This window comes from Pleurodeles waltl, chromosome 6 (genome assembly GCF_031143425.1).
Source record: "Pleurodeles waltl isolate 20211129_DDA chromosome 6, aPleWal1.hap1.20221129, whole genome shotgun sequence".
NCBI classification, from domain to species: Eukaryota; Metazoa; Chordata; class Amphibia; order Caudata; family Salamandridae; genus Pleurodeles; species Pleurodeles waltl.
In genome coordinates, this window is record NC_090445.1 from 957354002 (window position 1) to 957376167 (window position 22166).

The 22166-nt window shown below is 40.9% G+C and overlaps 1 protein-coding gene across 7 annotated transcripts in view; it reads right to left on the reverse strand.

Annotated features, from left to right (window-relative positions):
* Positions 1-22166, reverse strand: part of LOC138300428 (heparan sulfate glucosamine 3-O-sulfotransferase 1-like) — a 734894-nt gene that overhangs the window by 65946 nt on the left and 646782 nt on the right. The window contains exon 2 of one of the 7 annotated variants that reach the window (XM_069239779.1): positions 4308-4398. The exons of the other annotated variants lie outside the window; for them this stretch is intronic. Within the exon in view, the coding sequence (XP_069095880.1) occupies positions 4308-4343 (36 nt within the window). The 5' untranslated portion in view covers positions 4344-4398. The remainder of the gene's footprint in view (positions 1-4307; positions 4399-22166) is intronic. 7 annotated transcript variants of the gene reach the window in all.

Sequence of the window (22166 nt, forward strand, 5' to 3'; positions counted from 1 at the left end):
AAGTGCCAACTAGGGCAGAGTTAATTTGCTTACCTGGGTCACCTTGTAGGTGGATGCCATGTAAAACCTCTACAGGCCAAAATCTAAGCCATATTGGATTGGATTGCTCCTACTACCCAGCCACAGGTCAGCACCTTCCTTTGTCTGACTAGATATTATAGAAGATTTGTTCATAACTATGGGACCATTGCAGCTTACCTGACAGAAGATACTTCTTAAAAAAAGGCCAAACAAATTCATGTATACCCTATAGTGTCTAAAGGCCTTTGACACTCTGAAAGAGGCTATGTGTTCGGCACCAGTGTTACTGGCCGCTGACTACACAATGTGTTTGTGGTTCAGACAGATGCTTCCGAGAATGGGATTGGGGCAGTGTTCGCACATGTAAATGAAGAGGGCCTTGATCAGACAGTTGTCTTTACCATTACCAGGTGACTACTTCCCGGAAAGCAAAGATGGAGTGCCATTGAGAGGGAAGCCTTTGCTATGGTTTGGTCCCTGAAAAAGTGGAGATCATACTTGTTTGGTACTCACTTTCATGAGCAAACTGACCACAGATCTCTCAGCAGGCTCATGCAGATGAGGGGGAAATATCCTGAATTGCTGAAGTCGTCTATTACCCCTACAGGGGATGGACTTTGTAAAGGAACAACGAACAGGGGTGGCCCATGCCAATGAAGATGGACTTTCCAGGTTTTTCTACTTTGCTGACGAGGGCTACCATGGAGTAGATTAGCTACCCATCACCTTCCATTTGGGAGGTTGCCATGACAGAAAGTCTTCCTTTAAGCATGTTCGCCCCCACTTTTTCTGACTGATACTGTTGGTAACTGACATGACCCTGACTGTGCTCTGCTAACCAGGCCAGGGCCAGTGTTCTGTTCAAAAGGCAGGGCTTGAAAGATCTACTCAACCACTCGCTATTGTGAGTCATATTTGATCAGGTCGAGCTATTTTTAGGACTTACTCGCCCCTTCTGACGAATTGACAAAAAATAGGTGATCTGTTCAGTCCGAAAGTGGAGGTGCAATAAAAGAGACCTTTAAATCTTGTTCTTATCGCACATTTGTTCTGTGTTCACAGACAGAGGTCAAAAGTCAGTTTGTCTTACAATTCATTTTCCTTCTGACTGCAGAGTTCCAGGACTTTGTAAGGTAAACTGTGTGACCTGCTGTTTAGAATGTAAAATAAAAGGATATAGGGTGTCAGGTTTTTCCTAAAACACATTTAAATGACCAAGTCAAATGTACAATCATTTCAAAATATATTTCACTAGTTGTTAGAGCCCATTTTGTTGTATTCCTGTGTGATGAAAAAAATATTTTAATAGGCTGAAAACAAATGAGAATACTTTAAGTGTTCATGTGCAGATATGTTTTCTGAAACTCAATTTTCACAGATTGTTAATACACTATGTAGTTTGATCAGTAAAGCTGCAAGTTAGTGGTTGCATTTCTTGGAAATGTACTGTGTGAAGATGACAATATGCAACCACATTATAGTTTAGTAATATTTTTATTAATAGTGAGAGTTTAAACAAATAGAGAAACACTCCTGCCCTGATGGCAATGCTGTTAGTAAACTAAAAGCAAGTCATGGGTCATGTGTCCCCTATACGTGGGCTAGGTTCTTGTGATACATGCAGCAAACCTTAGACTACTTAATCAACCAAAATAGGGTTTTGTTTGTACTGCAGAAAGGCAGAGCTCACATATTTGAATGTGTAATCATATGTGAGAATGAAGAAAAAGGTGACTCTGTAAACTATTTGCCCATGATCACAGAATTTGAGGCCCTTTTACGGGTCAAGTACATTACAGTTAGGTTGAGTAGATTATTATTAAGTTACTCGATCTGCAGGTCTAGTAACATTTTTATGATTTTTCGAGGCCTGAAAGGTATATAGCAATGTGGTGCAATTACAATTGGCAGTGGCAGAGTCCTGTAAGTCCTTTGTATATAATAGGTCAAGGAGGATTCAAACTACCTATAAGTCCCTAGTATTTAAAAGGGCAGTGAGGTTTAGAGGGCCAATATATTTCTTGCACTGGAGTGTGCACTGCTGTGCTGCCTGCTGTCATTTTAAAAAGCAGACCTACCTTGCAGACTGTCTTTAAAAAGCAAAATGTGTGCAAATTCTACTTTAGAATTAAAGGTACTTCCAAAGTGGTAATCAACCTTATTTTTTTTTTACATATATAGGTATGTCACCCTTATGTCACCCCTAGATACCTCAGGGGTGGGGTGCCATGTAACTATAATGAGGGACATTATAAAAGGTGTTTTATATGCCCTGTTGAAGGAAAACTGTCCATTTCATGTTTCCCATTGTAGATACTTAGCTCCATTTGATAACATTGGAATACCTTATATAAGCATAAATATTGCTAGTCATTGAAGGACTCAAAAGATTGATAATGACAAATCCAACAACTTGCCACTGTTAACTATATCATAACTAACACAGAAAATACATTATAGGAGTTTGTTTTCTGTGAGCCAAACTCCAGCCTGCTAGTAGTGGCCTCTCCTGATTAGTCAGCCTTAAAAGGATCAGCCAGGCTGCTTTGATGGGGTGATAGATGGCCTGCACTGAGCAGAGTATATCTGATGGGGGAGTTCTGCAGCTGGAGAGGTCAGGCTAGGAAGGGGGGTGGGTAAATCACACTGGGTTTCAAAGAGAACAGGACAGAAAGGAATGCCAGCCAGGCATACCCTCTTAAACTGTACCCCACAGACAGATAGCAGGCCCAGGATTGGAATTTGCAGATGGTCTTGGGGGAGGGGGGTTAATGGAAATTAACCACAGCAGTAGGTTGGTTTAGCCAGACCTTGCTCCTCTGGAAAGAAATCACCCATCTTGGATTTTGAAGTGCTATGCTTTGTGGGACAAGAAAATGTCACACTTTGGAGGAAGCTGTGATGCATTTGGGTGGCACCTGAGATTTCATTGAACAGGGGTGTCTCTTTGCTTGTCCTCCCAAGATGATTGAGTAAATATCTCAGAGCTGCATTGGAACTCAGATCTCTTGTCTGAAACCACAAAGAAAAAAGGAGGACTGTCCTGCTGAAGGACTGTGCCTGTTGCACACTGAAACAACAGCCCTAAGGACTTTACCTTGATAAGGACTAAGAAGGGGACTTTCTGAAAGCAACAAGTTTACAGAGCTTGCCTGCACCAACTGTCACAAAAGTCCTCAGCCTGGAGTGCTTCCAGTGGACTTTCAGGGATTTGACCAGGTGCACTGTGGAAATTGTCGTTCTAATCTTCCAAGGAGCATCTCAGACCTTCTAGACGCTTGGATTTGTGTTTTGAACACTTTGAACCCTCAGGAATAACTTCCAGAAGCTTGAAGCAACTTTGGGAAAAAGCGCCAGAAGCGGACCGAACAGATGTTGTTAGTCAGGCCGATTACCTTCAACTACGACCCAGCACTAATTTCAGATTTGCCCCACTGAATGCTCAGGAGCTCCAGACTTCCAAAATGTGGATGGGGAGCACGGAAAAGCAATCAGATGACATTGCATCAAAATCAGCTTGCTGGAGAGGACCTCACAACATTGAGAGAGAAAAGCTCCAGAAAAGTTTTAAGTACGAAGGTAACATTTTTATTGAAGCCTCCCGCTCAGTGTATCTGAACAGGGCTCCATCGAGGTCAGACTCAAGCTGTGACTTGGTCCCGGTCTAGCACGACCAGATGTCCCCTGTTGGCGGTATTGATTTCTAAGCACTAAAAAGTAATTTTTTTTGTTTTAACCTTTAAAAAAATCATATCTCTGGTTACTTCTATTGGATGGTCAGCATTTTGGTGTCATTTTAAAGGTAAAAATATTTCCTATTGTTATAAATCAGTGTGGGATTTATATTGTGTGTTGGGTCTCACTTATTTACTGAACTGGTGTATTAAAATGCTTTACACACCTGTCTCCTAAGTTAAGCCTGCCTGCTCATTGCTAAGCTACAAGGGGTTAAGCCAGGGGCTGATGTTGTGAGGCCTTGACCGGACCCAACATTGGATTCGTGGCCTTATTGGTAGTGGTAAGTGTGTACTTACCTCTACTAATATTCTGCCTTCTGGCACCTCTGAACTGCAATTTCCTTGAGATGATGTTCCATCCCTAAAAGTCTTATTTATTTTGATTTCTAATATGTCTCTCGAGATACAGGCAAACATTGACATGGTCAACTTAAGTTGTGAGTGTGGCTGAGTGATGAAAGCTGAAAACACACACTAGGCTAATACATTTTTTACAAATCATGCATGAAGAATTCAGAGTGACATGGATGGAGGCATTGAAATTCATACACATTCTTGTGCCGTCTCTTTGTTCCTTCTCAGCATCTGGCCTTTAGTGAAATTTCAATCTGGGCCTTTTCTCTGGGAGTTTGTTGTGAGGCTGTATGAAAAGAAAATGCCAGATGCACATATTGTTGGAAGGAAAATGTAAAAGCATGGTTTAGCGGATCAACACAAAAAATAATGTGTTATCAGTATGTGAGGAAAGCCCACAAATATCACCATTTTTAAAAACACTTGAAAGAATTATTGATATAATGCATTAAGATGGGGAACACACACTCAACCTCGTACTGTGATGACTAGTAACAGGCTTCACAGGCAAGATGGGTGGGCAATGGACAGCCGAGAATGCAGATGTAGTGCTCAGTAAGTAATATGTGTATTTAGTAAGTAATTAAGATAGCAGAGTAAAACAATTTTATTTTGTCAAAAAAGAGTAGATGCTGCAAAACAAATATATGTTTCTACTCTTGAGGCTACTCAAATACACCTGTGCTGATACAAGGCATGGATGAATAATTAATACAGTATATTCTCATGTAATGTCGATTGATCTTATTGATACTTTCACACTCCTTGATCTTGAAATAGAGCAATACAATGTGCCTTCAAAAGAATTTCAATTTGAAATCTGTTTCACTTACTATTTTCAATGCTTCTGTAGAGTATTTTTCCACAACTTAGTTTGCAGGAGATTTTAACCTGATTAATTGGTGGAGCGAATCAAATCATAAGGAAATGTACATCAACAGACCTGTAAATCTGACAATCGTCCAGATACTCATCCTTATACATGGATTTGGGAACTTAATGTTACTCCTCTGGCAGAAAGACAAATCTGCACTTTTGCACATTAACTGATTTCTCTTTCAAAATACATTAGCCAAAGAACATTCATGCATATTGGCCTCAACTGAAGACCCAGTTGTTGGGGGGTAAAGCATGTGAAATGCAGGCATTGCAGTAGTTCTCTGTCTGTGTAAAATGTCTCTACAATATTTTAGTAAAGTGTCAAACACACTCCTAGGACATTCAGTACCATATTTCTGCCTGCAGCATTACCTCACCTTCTTCAGTGGTGGCGGGTACTCATAGCAGGAAGGAGCCGGTAGAAAACAAACACACACAAACACTGACTCACACCGATGCATTCACACACATGCATGCATACACACACACATTCATTCATAACACTCACTCCCATATATTTATTATTTATGAATGCATGCACGTACCAAACATAAAAAAAAAAAAACTTACCTGCAGCTGTGCCTCCGAGGTCCCAGGATGGTTGAGACTGCCGCCTTCTCTCAGTGACTGAAGGCAACAGTCTCTACTCATCACAAAACGGGATGATATCATTGAGAGTTGCTGACCCCATCCCACTTTGTGACAAGGTGTCACCGATAGGCACTTGGCCCGGGTTACTTTAGGGCTTAAAACTGAGGTGCCCATGTCTAAAGCAAACAGTGATACTCCCTCTTGTCATGAAATGGAGGGTTGTGAGGTGCTTTGACAGGCTGAAGAGGTCACACCGACAGGAGCTGTGACTTCTTCAGCTTGGCAAAGTTCAGTTCAGGCAGCCTGGAGCCTGTACATCTAGCGCATATCTAGCTCCTGGCTCCCTGACCTGAGAATAGAGTGTCTGTGAGGCAGACATTTGCTCAGCCTGACAGACACTCTTTGTTTTAGGCAAAAGGCCCCTTCACCCATTAGGACAGGCCACAGCTGATCTGTCTTGTCAACATGTCTGACAATCAGGATGCCATTGTTCAGCACTAAATTAAGAACTACACATTATTTTTGTGCAGTAACTGCCTATGTTCCCATGATTTCTGCTTGAAAGAATGATCCATCACAACTTCAAAACTCTTGATTGTGAAGTGGGGGATGGAAGTGGCACTATGAGGGAGCAAAGGGCCGTTTTCAACACTTCATTATTCCCTATTGTCTTTATAGTTCTGTGCTGCACTGAAGTGCATGGGATAACAGCATTAAAATATACTATCCCAACATCCAAGCAGATTATATCCAGTCCTGTGGGTGCCTCCCAATATCTGACCCGTAACGAAAGCAGTACCCCAGAATCAGAGCCTTGTCTGTAAAATTGTACCCTACCCTCATTGATTTCTACGCTAAGGAAATCCTGCAGCACATCTAATTACATGCAACAGACTATATACACATACATCATTTTACATTCTGACAGATTTATACACTCCATCATTTACAATGTACTAGTCAAGTCTATCTTGCTTTGAAAACCCAAGCAGTCAAATATCACCCTGCATTACCAGCAGCATCTGTCTTGGTACCCTGGGAAAAATAAAAGAAAGGTTTTGGTAAACAGGCTCTCTGTTACTAAACACCTAGACTCTGGAAAGCATTGCCAACCCTGTTAAAACTTCCCATATCCTTCCGCCAGTCCAGGAAAGATCTAAAGACTTTTCTTTCCTATCAATGTATGCCTGTCACACTCTAAGCTTTCTGGCATTTGCCCTCACCAGTCTCTTGGAATCTTCACATAACATCATATTCCTTTCATCAACCCATTAATGACATTTGCTGTGTTACTAACCAGAACTTAGAGAGCTGATTTATTTGTAAATTACCCTGTGTACTTTAGTATACTCATTTTAACACAACTATTTCCCTTTACAAAGAAAAATTTGACTCATTATGAGTGCCCCACAGCAGTATCCCTTAAGAGGATAAGGTTTTGGGAAGCGACAAGCCACTGGGCATTTCCAAATTTGGGATTACTTGGCACACAAATCCCAGATCTGGAAACACTGGGTCTGGATTCAACCAGTGCTGCTCCACACCCAGTGAAACTCCAAGCAGTGTGTGCAAGCAAAGACACAGCCCAGCCCCTGTCTGACCCATGAGGCACCACACAGCAAGTAGACAAACCTCCCTAAAGCATTGCCCTGCCTTGTTGAGCCCTCTTGCCAGCCGCTCAACACTGACATGCAGCACTCCACCCCTGCTCAAAGGAGGTACCAAAGTGCACTGCAAAAGGTTCTCTTAATTGACACTGAGGTGGGAATGACATGCAGATAAGGACCTATTATTCCATGATCCACACATTATTCCTAATTCTGGTTGGAATAATTTATGCCCATTTCTTTGTATGTGGATACCAGACTTGCCAAATCAGTAAAACATTTCAGTATGAGTAGGTGGGGTGGCCATGAAAGGTGTGGGCCTTGTGCTGAGAACTGCTTCTGTTAGAGCCATTTCTGCCCCATCCACCCTCGATTGCACCTACTCAAAAAACAAACAAACAAAAAAAAGAACAAAAGCTTGCTGAGGATTCTGCCGCAGATGTATTGGGTTCTTTTCCACACTCCTTAAAAGCAACTGCTACTCAGAGCCTCCCAAAAAAATGGTTGAAAAGCCAGTATTCTGCTGCAGTGGTTTCCAGATGTTTTCCATCCCACCATATGATATCCGCTCTATTTAGAGGTCTCCAGGGGTTGCAGCTTCAACCCCTGCCTTGCTCTTTGCTACCCCTGGGACTGGCTTTGAGACCTTGCCCTTAGAGGTGGCAAATTCAGTGCCAGAAAGACAGTGGCAGTTTTTCCTTAGGAACGTCAGTTGGGGCTCCACTCTCTTTGTTTTCTGTCAAATTTCTATAACACTAATAGTGAAAAATAATATATTATTCACTGTTAGGGTATTAAAATGGAGTACGGCTAGCTGGCATATGCCCTTCCATGGCAGCTGAGGTAAGTAAAAAATGCTTTTAAATGTATGTTGTGTGCATGCTTGTGGGTAAGTGTGTTTGTCTGAGACAGTACATGTAAGTGTGAATTTTTGTGTATGCATAATTAGGGGTGAGTGAAAGTGGAGATCAAAGGGCATGTGATGTCGCTAACGGTACCCCTGGTATCTTGGTGAATTGACTTCCATGACCGGCTCCTCACCGGGTGACCGTGTGAGGGAAGCCAATATAGTGTGACATGTGGCATCAGCAGTGGCTTACAGCACTTTGTAGGGGCAGGGCGGCGCGTGCAGGGGGAATTCATTAAAAAACAAAAAAGCGTTTACCTGTATTGCTGATGCCACCACCACGCCGCTTCGCTGCTGCAGCTGCAGGCACAGGCTCCCAGCATGCACTGCAGCCTAATCCGAACGCATGACAGCTGCGTTCGGATTGGCCAGAGCGTCCAGCCAGGGCCCTACCAGGCAGACTGGGACCCTGTGCCTGCTCTGTCCAGCCCGGCAACACAGTGCCAGGCTGGAGAGGGCACAGTGCGCATGTGTGTTTGGCCAACCCGAGACGGCCGGCCAAACATACATGTGCACTGATGAGGAGAGCTGAGCACTCCCCCTCCAGCCCCTTCATAGCCCGTGGCCCCACCTCTTTTACTACAAAATTATAATAAACATAATTTATTACCACTTTATAGTAAAAGGTTTGCAGCTGCTGTTGCTGCAGGAGGGGGCAACGCTCCTCTGCCGTAGCGGAGGAGCCGCACCTGAGTGGCATTGCAGGCGTTCACAGGTCAGGGGTACTGATCAGGGATCAAGCACCCTCACAGACAACTCGTAATGTGACCCATTTTGTTCTCCCTTACCTTCTCTTTTAAACGAACTTGTAACCCCCCATTTGATTCACTACCCTCTGGAATCCTGTTTGAGTTCATCTGATACCTTTACTAAAATAACGTTTATTTCTTAAAGGTATGGCACACTTCTGCTCACAGATTCTCATGACTTTGATTAATATCCACAGTGTACGGTTACGTGTGCTCCAATGTTTTCCAGCCACGAGGGAGTGTAGTTAAAATATCCTACTGGTAATAACATTCAAGAGATTATAAAAATTCTCAAAATGTTTTGAAATGCGTTCACTGTCAAAAAACAACGCGCGGAATGAAAAGTCAAAGCACTGAAATGGAATTGTTACATTTTCCATACTTCATTCCTACAAATGAAGAGTTGGGAGATACAACTTTTGAACATGTTCACTAGTTGCCACTTTCTTTTTGTAGAATCAATACAAGATGTATTTTCTGTGTCCCCTACCAGCGGTAATCTCGGCGATTACTTGGTTGCCCAATATCCAGAATGTTTTTGAATCTTGCTGCCATTCTGCAGACTGTAACTGCCAGAAAATGCAGCTGCTGGCGGCTTCATTTTTCTCCATGTTGTAGGTCACAAGACGAGAAAGATGTATCATTACAAAATGTCAATTCAAAGAGCCCCTCATCTGTTATTTCAGAAAGCTGACATTTTAAACTTGCAAGTTCTGATGTGGCTGGACTGCAGCAACATGGAAGGGAGGCAATAAAAGATTAAGTACTCAATAAACAAGCTTGTTTTCTTCCAAACAAATCGAGATGTGTAGACAGAAATAAACCCAGGCCCGACGGTAGAACAAACTTTCTTGCATGCTGAGTCCAATTTTAACATTCATATACAACATAGTAGAAAAATGCCTCATCTTTGAAAGGGAGAGGACTAGAAAGGCGGGAATATGACAAACACAAAACGACGTGGACTTTGATGAGAAATTGAACACATTATTCAAATTATGTCTGGCTGCTAAATTGATAGCTTGCAGTTTAAATTTTTGAGGCGAAAAAGGAAATATAAAACAGCCACTTTTCTTTTTGATCCATAAGGGCTTCATTAAGAGTGAGAAACGACTGACTCCTTTAAAAGGAAACTGCACTTGACTGTGCAAGACCAAGCACTTACAAAAATTGATTCACATTGAAATACAGTGATTGCTTTTTTCAGACTGCGCCAATTTAAAAGCTGCATTTGGAAGTGGGAAAACATTCACTCATACTTATGATTGCTCCCAATCTGTTACGTAAACACAGCCATTACACTGCCTTTCTTTAAAGGGCCATTACTATCTGGAACATACACGCAGATGGATACTCTGTGCCAATTGCTTAAATAAACAGACTTATATTCAACTGTATGGAGAAAGTTTATATTATTCAACAAGCAAAAGTTGAATTTATGGCTGCAGACGACGACATTTGACATTGCGACAAATCCAGCTACGGAGAAGTGGCAGTTTATTGGGGTCTATACTGATGTGAATTCGCCATCTCAGTACCCAGGACACTTCCTTCAGGCCTGCAACCTTTCCGGTGATCCAGCTAAATACATCATGATTTTTTTACGAAACACAAGTTTCTCTTTGTAAACGTAGGCGTGCAAAAGGGACCAGCAGAGCAGTTCTAATAAGCAGATTCAAGCTGATACTAACGTTTTAAAATCTCTTTGTTGCCCCAGGTTCATGGTGCACCCAAATAGTGAATGCTGTTATTTAGGTAAAACTGATGTCTAATTATTTGTTTTGTATAAATGCACCTTAAGTAAATGAAAAGTCTTAATGGATCTGTAGCTTAGCTTATACAACATACTTCACCTGATACTTGGCAGAAGAATATACCACTTGCCACCACTGTATTTCATAATTCATGTTTACAGATTTATTAAAATACTGATATTTAATCTATGGCGTATTTAAATAAAATGTAAATATGTATTGTGAGTTATATTTATTTCATGTTATTGTAATATATGATTTTTAAAAATGATGCATTGTTTTGCAGAAATACAAAATATTAGTCATGTAATGTTCAACACCTCCTCAACAATGGTTTAGATTAGGTTGGAAATCGTGACCCTAACCATTTAAATGTCCAACATCTTCCCAAAAAATGGTTTAGAATGGAGTGGGAACAGTAAATCTAATTCTCAAGTGTTCAACAAGTTACTCAAAATAGTTTAGATTGTAGTGGGAAAGTTAACTTTAAACCCTTTAGTGTCCAACACCATCTCCAAAATGGTTTAGATATAAGTGGGAATAGTAAATCCAACCCCTTCAGGGTCTATCACCTTCCAAAAATGCTTTAAAGTGGGAATAGTAAATCTGATTTCTTTGTGGGCCAATGCTTTTCCCAAAATGGTTTTGATTGGACTGAGAATAGTAAATCTAATCCCTTTAGTGTCCAACACCTTTCCCAAAATAGTGTAGATTGGAGTGGGGATAGTAAATGTAACCCCTTTATTTCCCAATACCTTCCACAAAATGGTTTATATTGGAGTGGCAATAGTACATTTAACCCATTTAGTGCCCAAACCTTCCTCAAAATGCTTAAGATTGGACCCCAAATTATAAATATTTTATGAGTTAGTGTTCAATGCAGTTCCAAAAAAGGTCTAGATTGGAGTGTGAATAGTAAATTATGCCCTTTTAATTCCCATACTTTTACACAATATGGTTGACCTTAAAGGGGAGTACCATATCTAACTCCTTTAATTACCAACACCTTCCCCAAAATGGTTTATGGTGGAGATGGAATAGTAAATGTTACACTTTCAGTGTCAAGCATCTTCCCCAAAATGGTTTGTAGTTTGTTCTTTTGTAAAATGAGCAGTTTATTTTAACAATAATAACCAATGCATGTCAAGTTTTTTTGCATATCTTTATTTTTGTATTTTATATGTTATGGAATTTACATTTTGTAGGGTTTTTTAAACATATATTTTGTTTTTCAGAGAGCAAAAAAAACAAATTTCACGTTACAGTGATACAATATTTTATGTAGATTCTTGCTGGGGAAACAGCATTTACAACGCAATCATAACCACATGACTGTCACCAAGATGCCACTTCCACGTACATGTGTTTACCAAGCATGCCTTTACCACAACTATACCTTTTACCACACATGCATTTACGACAAATTACATTCTAAAGGCCTGACTGGTAAAAGCATATGTGTATATGTGTGGTAAAGGTTTTAAAAGTAAGTATTTTTTATTTTATTTTGTAAAGGCCTGAATGGTAAAGGCACGTGCTTGGTACAGGTAGGTATTAACTATACAGGGAGTGCAGAATTATTAGGCAAGTTGTATTTTTGAGGATTAATTTTATTATTGAACAACAACCATGTTCTCAATGAACCCAAAAAACTCATTAATATCAAAGCTGAATATTTTTGGAAGTAGTTTTTAGTTTGTTTTTAGTTTTAGCTATGTTAGGGGGATATCTGTGTGTGCAGGTGACTATTACTGTGCATAATTATTAGGCAACTTAACAAAAAAATATATATACCCATTTCAATTATTTATTATTACCAGTGAAACCAATATAACATCTCAACATTCACAAATATACATTTCTGACATTCAAAAACAAAACAAAAACAAATCAGTGACCAATATAGCCACCTTTCTTTGCAAGGACACTCAAAAGCCTGCCATCCATGGATTCTGTCAGTGTTTTGATCTGTTCACCATCAACATTGCGTGCAGCAGCAACCACAGCCTCCCAGACACTGTTCAGAGAGGTGTACTGTTTTCCCTCCTTGTAAATCTAACATTTGATGATGGACCACAGGTTCTCAATGGGGTTCAGATCAGGTGAACAAGGAGGCCATGTCATTAGATTTCCTTCTTTTATACCCTTTCTTGCCAGCCACGCTGTGGAGTACTTGGACGCGTGTGATGGAGCATTGTCCTGCATGAAAATCATGTTTTTCTTGAAGGATGCAGACTTCTTCCTGTACCACTGCTTGAAGAAGGTGTCTTTCAGGAACTGGCAGTAGGACTGGGAGTTGAGCTTGACTCCATCCTCAACCCGAAAAGGCCCCACAAGCTCATCTTTGATGATACCAGCCCAAACCAGTACTCCACCTCCACCTTGCTGGCGTCTGAGTCGGACTGGAGCTCTCTGCCCTTTACCAATCCAGCCACGGGCCCATCCATCTGGCCCATCAAGACTCACTCTCATTTCATCAGTCCATAAAACCTTATAAAAATCAGTCTTGAGATATTTCTTGGCCCAGTCTTGACGTTTCAGCTTGTGTGTCTTGTTCAGTGGTGGTCGTCTTTCAGCCTTTCTTACCTTGGCCATGTCTCTGAGTATTGCACACCTTGTGCTTTTGGGCACTCCAGTGATGTTGCAGCTCTGAAATATGGCCAAACTGGTGGCAAGTGGCATCGTGGCAGCTGCACGCTTGACTTTTCTCAGTTCATGGGCAGTTATTTTGCGCCTTGCTTTTTCCACACGCTTCTTGCGACCCTGTTGACTATTTTGAATGAAACGCTTGATTGTTCGATGATCACGCTTCAGAAGCTTTGCAATTTTAAGAGTGCTGCATCCCTCTGCAAGATATCTCACTATTTTTGACTTTTCTGAGCCTGTCAAGTCCTTCTTTTGACCCATTTTGCCAAAGGAAAGGAAGTTGCTTAATAATTATGCACACCTGATATAGGGTGTTGATGTCATTAGACCACACCCCTTCTCATTACAGAGATGCACATCACCTAATATGCTTAATTGGTAGTAGGCTTTCGAGCCTATACAGCTAGGAGTAAGACAACATGCATAAAGAGGATGATGTGGTCAAAATACTCATTTGCCTAATAATTCTGCACTCCCTGTATATATATCTATATATATATATATATATATATAGATATATATATATATATATATATAAATCATAAACACACCTTACCAAAGAAGGAATTGCTTGAATCTCCTGTGAGTGCAAAATCAGTTTATTGAGGCCTCTCCTGATGTGTTTAGTCCCAAATGACCTTTGTCAAGGGTAACAGGAGTAAAGTGACCAAAACAAATATAAATATACTAGAAACAATGAAAGGACCAATACAACATCAGCAACGTGGGCACCATCTTCGAATAGTATTTTACAAAGTGCGTACTATCTGACTATCTGACATTCATTGACTGCAAAGGAAAATGCAATGAATACAATCTTACATTCTTGAATATACTAGATAAACCTAAACCATTATCATATATCGTGGAATTATAATATTTTATCCAATACTATATACACTACAAAACTAAAAGACCCTCATATTACTATAATATAATTAGGTTCAGCAATAGCAGGAGCACAATCAATCATAGTGTTATACATCATAATTATAACTCTGTAGCAACTGAATAAACAACAGTATCCTAATCTCTACTTCACTGAATTAGAATACTAATCTAGTATTGTAAAATGTTGCCTAAGTGGGCTATTACCCCACATAAGACCACAACAGTAGCAATGGCTTGTGGTAAACCTAATATGGACCTAGTGGGCTTGCAAGGACTATAAAAATGTCCTCAACCATTCTTGCTTGTTCACATCACCACGCATTGACCTAAATGAAAAAATAAAATAAGAACTGATTCAAACTATGGTTACTAAACATCCCAATGAAACAAAGAGAGAGAGAAAAGACAGAAACACAGCTATTAATATGCCTTATCAATATAGATGTACAGCCATTTCTTTGTCTGAGTTCAATCTCTGAGGCATCAATGTATCAAACTGTAAGATATATTTTGATTCAAGCACCTGCAGCTCTTTTTCTCTGTAACCTCCTTTACTGTTATCCACAATTTTATCAATTACCACAAATTGCAGCAACGTGGGATTGTCTGAGTGGGTTTCTGCAAAGTGCCTGGCAGCAGGGTATGAAACATTATTATTTATAATGGCTCTCATGTGTTCCAACACACGGTTCCTGACTTTATGTATGGTACTCCTGACATACATACACCTGCATGGACGTATCAAACAATACACACTATATCCTGTGTTGCATGAGGTGTGTTTTCTGATGACAAATTCTTTGGCTGTGTTAGTTATCTGGAATTTCTTAGTATCATGTTTTTTACCAAGCTTTACAAGAAACCTTGTATTTTTTTGGGGGGGATTTATTCAATTATCAAATTCTTACTCAATGTATCTTTCAATGAACAAGATTGTCTGAAAGTTATCTGTGGAGTGGAAATAATGCGTTAGCTAAGAGTATTATCCGTATGCATAGTGTGCCAATATTTTGTTAATATCTTTCTCACCCTAGATGCTTGATTCAAGAAGGTTGTACTAAATCTCAAAACATTGGACTCTTCACTCTATAGTGTAGACTTTGGGTAAAATAAGTTCTGTCAGGATATCTTCTCTACCTTACTCACAGCTTGGTTTATTATTTTGTTTGAATAACCTCTCTCTTTAAATCTTTTCATCATTACTTGTTTCTCAATTTCAAAGGCACTTGGTGAACTGCAGTTTCTTTTTGCTCTCAGCTGTTCCCCATATGGAATACTGTTAACCAGGTTTCTGGGGGGGCACTGGGTGAAAACAAAATACTGTTGCCTGCTGTGGGTTTACAAAATAATGTTGTTTCCAATTGTTCACCTCTTACCTTAACTTCCACATTCAAAAACTCAACTATCTCTTTGCTGATAGATTCAGTGAACCATAAGTTCCAATCATTTTAATTCAAATTCCTGACAAAATTACACACAGAGTTTTCATCGTCTTGCCAAATTGCAAAAACGCCGTCAATAAATCTGACCCACAATATGATTTTTTCCTCAAATTCAGGGTAGTTATGCAAGACCCGCTCCTCCCACCAGCCCATCATCAAATTGGCATAGCTTGACGCGAAGCATGTCCCCATAGCTGTTCCCTGGGTCTGTCTGCAAATTTTATTATCAAAAATGAAAAGAATATTTATTTTTAAAAAAATTAACATGTCTAACCGCATTTCTGAGTGCAAAAGGTAGGACAAGGATTTTCCTTGAAAAAGGTGACTTCAGGCCCTCAATCCTTTATCATGTTGAATGCTGGTGTAGAGGCTAGTAATTTCTAGTTTCATAAGGACATACTCCTTTTCCCAATGTATGCCCTCAATAATAGTCAAAAAATGTGTGGTGTCCTTGAGGTAAGCTGGAAAAGCTGAAACAAAGGGCCTCAGATAATGATCTCCATAACTGTATGTATTTTCTAAGGGGGACCCTATAGAAGATACAGTTCGTCTGCCGGGGGGGGGGGGAGGGATTTGGCATGTTTATGTAATTTAGGCAGGAGATACAAAATCGAAATCTTTGATGTATTCAGTTTAAGGAAAAGGAATTCTTCTCATTCAGTAACCCAGCATACATTTGTTCAGCCGCCCTACATTCCTACTTACTAGAGATAGTATAGCAAGTAACATCCACCAATTGTCCTCTACCTTCCTTTACGTACATGTCCTTCGACATGACCACAATGTTCTCACATTTGTCTGACTCACGTATCGCGATCTCAGGATCCATTCTTAATCCCACAACTAGATGAAATTGTTTCTTTGTTAAGTTAGTATGCATCTGTGAGTGTGCCTACCTAATCGTTTAAAAAATATTTGATCACACCCCTCTTGAACACATTGATGGCATCGCAGGATATCAACGGCAAGAAAGTGGATTTAGCCTTGAAATTACTTGAACAATGAATACCTAATTCAATATCTGAATTGAGAAAGTTAAGATAAGGATCATCGTAGTGAGAGTCATTATCTCTTAAAGCTGTCAAAGTCTGCAGTAAATCAATATCACCTATCTATAGTTCACTAATAGTCACAGTAGAGTCCTTCTACTCTGAATCTCTAGGCTTAAGTTCATACCATTTCTTCAACTTTAATTTTCTCATGAAGTGGAACAGATCCACCCTACTCTGAACATGATTGAAATCAGTTGTTGAACAAAAAAGATAAGCCCAGGGATAATACATTGATTTTGTCATCAGTCCAACTACGGTTAGAATGTTTTACCACATTCATGGTGCTTTTGTTTGGCCCCTTGTCTTTACTCCCACTCGGGTCTTGCTCTCGGGTCTTAGTTTGACACTTTGCTTCCCTCTGCCTCTTCCGCCTCCTCTGCCTCCTTGATAGGTCTGTCCTGCCCTTAGCTCTGTCCTGTTTTGGTTTAAAAGTTGGAACTGCTTTACAAATTTTTTTCTTGAACTTCTTTGTTCCATCTGGGTGTATGTTGTGTCTGATGCATCTTAAGCATTACTGTCTGAGTATTCACTTGAGATGGGTTGTTAATCTCCCACTTTACTTGACTCCCTTGTAAGTTCTTCTTCATTGTACAAGTGGTCATATTTTCTATGGAACATCAAAATACGCCCTGTTTGACAATCCTTGTAGTTTATAATACATATTTGTTTTTTTCATTCATAATTTCTGTTTCCAATTTTTCCATTTTAATCTGTAAATGCTTCAAAAAAACATCAAAATGTTCCTATGATGTCATGTGTTCAAATTCCTGTTCAAGTTTATCAATCTCCACTAGCAATTTCACTCTGTCTTTTAATGCATATTTAATTAATATGCACATCATAGTCATTGAACATTTTTTTTTATTAACCTCCCATTCCATCAACATTTCAGGATCTGGATTCTCATATATGGGTGTTGTAAAAATTCTCAATCCTTTAGGTACTCTTTCCGCTTCCACATATTGTTGTAAGGACTTCACTTCCCACCATTTTGTTAGTTCCTTTATATTCAACTTCTCTAATTTATCAAATTTTAACTGAATTTGAATCCCCTCTTCTTCTGTTTCTTTCTGGTGACATAGAAAAAAATAATTTGCTTGCTTTATCCCTTCTTTTTGCTTCAATATTTGAGGCCATTTCAACACATATATCTGCTATTTTTTGCACTTCGCAGGCGCCTTAAAATGATGTCCCAATAATGTTCTCTTATCAAAAGGCACCACATGCACTAATTTCAACTATTTTCAATGTAAGAAGCCCCAAAGAAAAAAGCAAAATGGAACTCTCCACTTACTTGGATCGGACAGCACAGCCCCCGTTTCGGTGTATCATATATATTTGGTTTCAATCGGGTTCCTATTCTGGAAACCACCATCACTGCTGTTATCCACAGGCAAGGCATCAGACTAGTCACTAGATGTCAATTTCCAGGTTCACAATTATTGAGGAATAACACAGCTGCCAGATGCTAAAGTACAAGCCATTACTGTTGGATCACGGGCAACAGTGTATTGAGCCACCTTCTGAATGGAAATTTCAAATCCGCTTTTGTTCTTAATCTATCGTCACATAGCACGGCAGAATGATACGGCTGCCGGTTATTAAACCGAGCATATGAACAACTCAGCTTAAAGTGCCGACTGTTAGTATGCGGCACAGCAAATATCTAAGTTGCCAATGGTTGAAATCAATCCTGAAACAGTCTTGGCTCTGTCACACAGGGTTTATATAATTATTTCTTGGCATTTGCTGCCTGTGCATAATGCCGATTGCCAGTACCCCGAAGATGTGGTATCCAAATAACAGCAATTCAAAGAAATGTAGATAGCCCCAGATATACAAATATCCAATAATCAAATATATATATTTGTGAGGTTACTTTAGCTATTACACAGGTACATTATTTTAGCTTAGGCCTGCAGCTTGTGTGTCCTTTCACTCCAATAAAGTCATTTTTATAGTTCTTATTTGATAGCAAAGGCTTCGTTTTAGTGGGGATGTTTTTATTATTTTATCAGTTGCCATTTCGCGCAGAATTCTGTTATTCATACCCCTGCACAACATTTTCACTCCGTGCTTCACTCAAGGCTAAACGTGATTAGTTTATGAGTTACGGCCGGCACAAACTGTTCATCGTGTCCCCAAATTTCTTACACAGAAATAAACGTGTTGTCCTGTCAGGGCAGTTTTCTCAGAACACCAAATGTTTTATTATAAAACACCTCACTGCCCCTACATGATAGAGGGGAACTCCAGCCAGTTGCCATTGCATGCTACATGTCATCCTTGCAGTTTCTGCTGAGACCTCACGCCTTCTCTGCCTCTATGTGGGAGGACTCTCATTAGACCAACAGACCTCTTCTTTACCTACAAAAACAGGTATGGGGCAAGAGTTCCTCCCGGGTGGCCCTGATGGGCAGACTAGGTCTTACACTGCCATGCTCTTTTATAAAATATTAATAGTACAGGTAGGGATTCTAGTAGCATTGGTGTAACTTTATGGTGGAACTTTTCCTCTTCACTGCCTTGCTTTTACTATGTTTTATCATCCTTATAGTCGCAATACATGCAATTTTTTACATACAATAAAGTTGATTCAATAAAACCTATTGAAACTAGTCCTGCTTCTGTTTGTATTTATATGTGTGAGACATATGTGACTGACAGAAAGGGGTAAGATCTGTTCTACCACAATTTTCCTGAGAAATCTAAATGTTGGGAAGGGCTGTCACAAATCACTTTTACTCTTGGGTGGTGAGGTGCTGCTGGCTGGATGGAAGGGATAGGCTGACAGCTGCCACACAGCGCAGGATCAGACTCAGTCACCCATGCTTGATGATGGTGCTTTTGCCCAAATCCAGCAGTCTTGTTACTATAACAGGAGTCTTTATGACCATATTATATTTAGTGGCGTTCCCCACTAGGTAGTTACAGTTAGGACCTAGTTTCTACAGAAAAAGCATTTCTTTTCACTTGCCTATATTTTTGGAGCTGGATGACCAATTTTCACAAAATATTCCCAAACAAATTCAACGCTCATGTCAGCTGCTGTCTGAAATGCTTCAGGTTGTTCTGTCAATAGGGGTGCCAGAAAAAGGGGGGGTGTTCCAAAACGTTTTCTCCATGTTTACATATGTATTTTGAAAACGAATATCAGACGAACCACTGAACGGATTTGCAACCAATCTGGCAAAAAGCTAGCTCTTGGTTCAGAACGATCCCTTTTTGATATTTGGTGTAAATCCGTTCAGTAGATTTTTAAAATATCAAAGAAAAAACAAATTTGTATTTATAGGGAAGTGAATGCTACACAAAACCCTCCCGATCTTGTATTAGTTCTCACTGGGTGATGACACTTCATCACAAAAGTGTTGCCACCCATCTTAGGACTCAGCTTCAGCTGAGTCCCAGAAAAAAAGGTAATAAAAATGAAAGGGGGTCAGGATAAGAACACCCTGACCCCTCAGCTCTGGTGCTGAAGTCCCAGAGGGCCCTTCCCCAAAGCAAAAAAGCTTATTTTTATTTTTGGTGTGAGTCGCAGTGGACCTGGTGAAAATTCATTAAAAAAACAATGCACAGGCTCCTGCACTTGTTTTGTAAACAGCCCCTTGGTAAGCCATGTCCCAGGGACATTGACATTTTGAATTCTGGGGGGCTGAGCCCCCCCAAAGCCCCGGGGACCACCAACTCGCTGGGGGAAACACAGTATTAAATGAGGAAAGGGTGCCCGGCCTCCCTGCAGCCCTGGGGACCACCACCACCACTCCGGGGCCAAACAGTATTAAATGTGGGGTGCCACCTAGCCTCCCTGAAACCCTGAGGACCGCCACCGCCTGGGACCAAACAGTATTAAATGCAGGGGACGTCCTGCCCCACGAACACCCAGGGACTGCCATCTCCCCAGGGCAAACACAGTATTAAATGAGGGGGGCCGCCCACCCACCCCACATCCCTGAGGACTGCCACCTCCCTGGAGGTAACATGGAATTAAATGCAGAACAACTGCCCAGTCACCCCCCCCCCGAACAACCAGGGACTACCACCTCCCCAGGGCTAAATTTAGGGCATCCAAAGTGGACTCCCGACCCCAGGACCACCACCTCCCTGGGGCTAAATGAAATGTTGGAGGGGGGTGCGCGCCTCCCCTCATGGAGCCAATAATGACCCTGGGGACACAGCTGTTTCCTCTGACACGGCGAGAGCTTTGACAGTTCCAGTCAAGTCAGATCAAACACTCGATCAATCAATCAATCAAGCATTTACAGAGCACAGCACTGTCACTCCTAGGGGTATCTGGGCATTGTTTCAAACAGCTCTCACTTGCTGGTAGCAGAGGTTTCCTCTGTTTCCCAGCCTGCAGAGATGAAGGCAGGGAAATGGAGGAAACAATAGAGAGCTGAATGTTTAGCTGGGGATGCTTTAGCTTTATGATGGTGTCCCCAGGATTTGATTGGCCTGGGGGGGGCTGGACAGTCCTCTTTTATCCAAAAAATAAAATGTTTGTGCCGGGTTGCAGAGCATGGGGTTCCCGGTGCTGAAATCAGCCCGGAAAGGGGAGTCACACACCTCCCCTCAAAAAAATACATATATTAAAGCCGGGCCCTGGGGGTTGGAAAAATATCAAATGTTTAGGCCGGGTTGCGAAGGATGGGATTCCCAGGCCGAGATTGGCCAGGGAAAGGGAGCCATGCAGCCCCCTCCCTCAAAAAAATACACATATTAATGCCGGGCCCCAAGGGATAGTGTCCTTGGGCTGAAATCAGCCCGAGGAGGGGGGCCATGTAGACCTGGGCCAGCTCCCACTGCGCATGGCTAAGGGCCCTGTGAAGCGTGAGGTTAGGGGGTTAAATGGGTTAAATGTGGCCAGGTCCTGCAGCTAACTGCAGCCAAAGGGTGTGCACTGTGGTGGTTGGATTAACATATAATAATGAAAAATACTTTACTTTGAAAAAAACATACACGTTTACTGAAAAAAACAAAGGTTACAGAGATGTTATAGTTAGTAAATAGATTGAAAAAAAACTCATAGAAATTCACTTGGAAAACCAACAGTTACAGGAATGTTATAGTTAGGCTCGCATTTTGAATGTACAAAACCATAGAAGTTCACCTGTTATAGTAAGAGTTATCTCAACTAACTATAACTCGTGCCCTAAGGTAACTGTAACTTACAGATTCACTCCTTTGGGAGGAACAAGTTGGCAAGAGTGCTGGGCTTTTGCAGCATCGGGCAGCATCCATATTGCGCCTTTATAGGAATACGATCGCTAAAGTTGTGTCTCCAGCAGTAAACATTTATGTGGCTAAGGCACAGGGTGCTGCTGTTTACGGCGCAGAGATTTGGGGCATGTCAGATAGCAGCAGGATAACCAAAATTGAGAATAGCTTTGCATGGGCTTTATGTGCTTGCCCTACTAGCACCCCATTAACCCCCCTATTTTTAGAACTAGGGTTTAAACGAATGGCTGACCTAATTATCCTACGGCCTCTATTATATTGGGTGAGGCTTTGGATAGTCCCCGAACTGGCTATATAT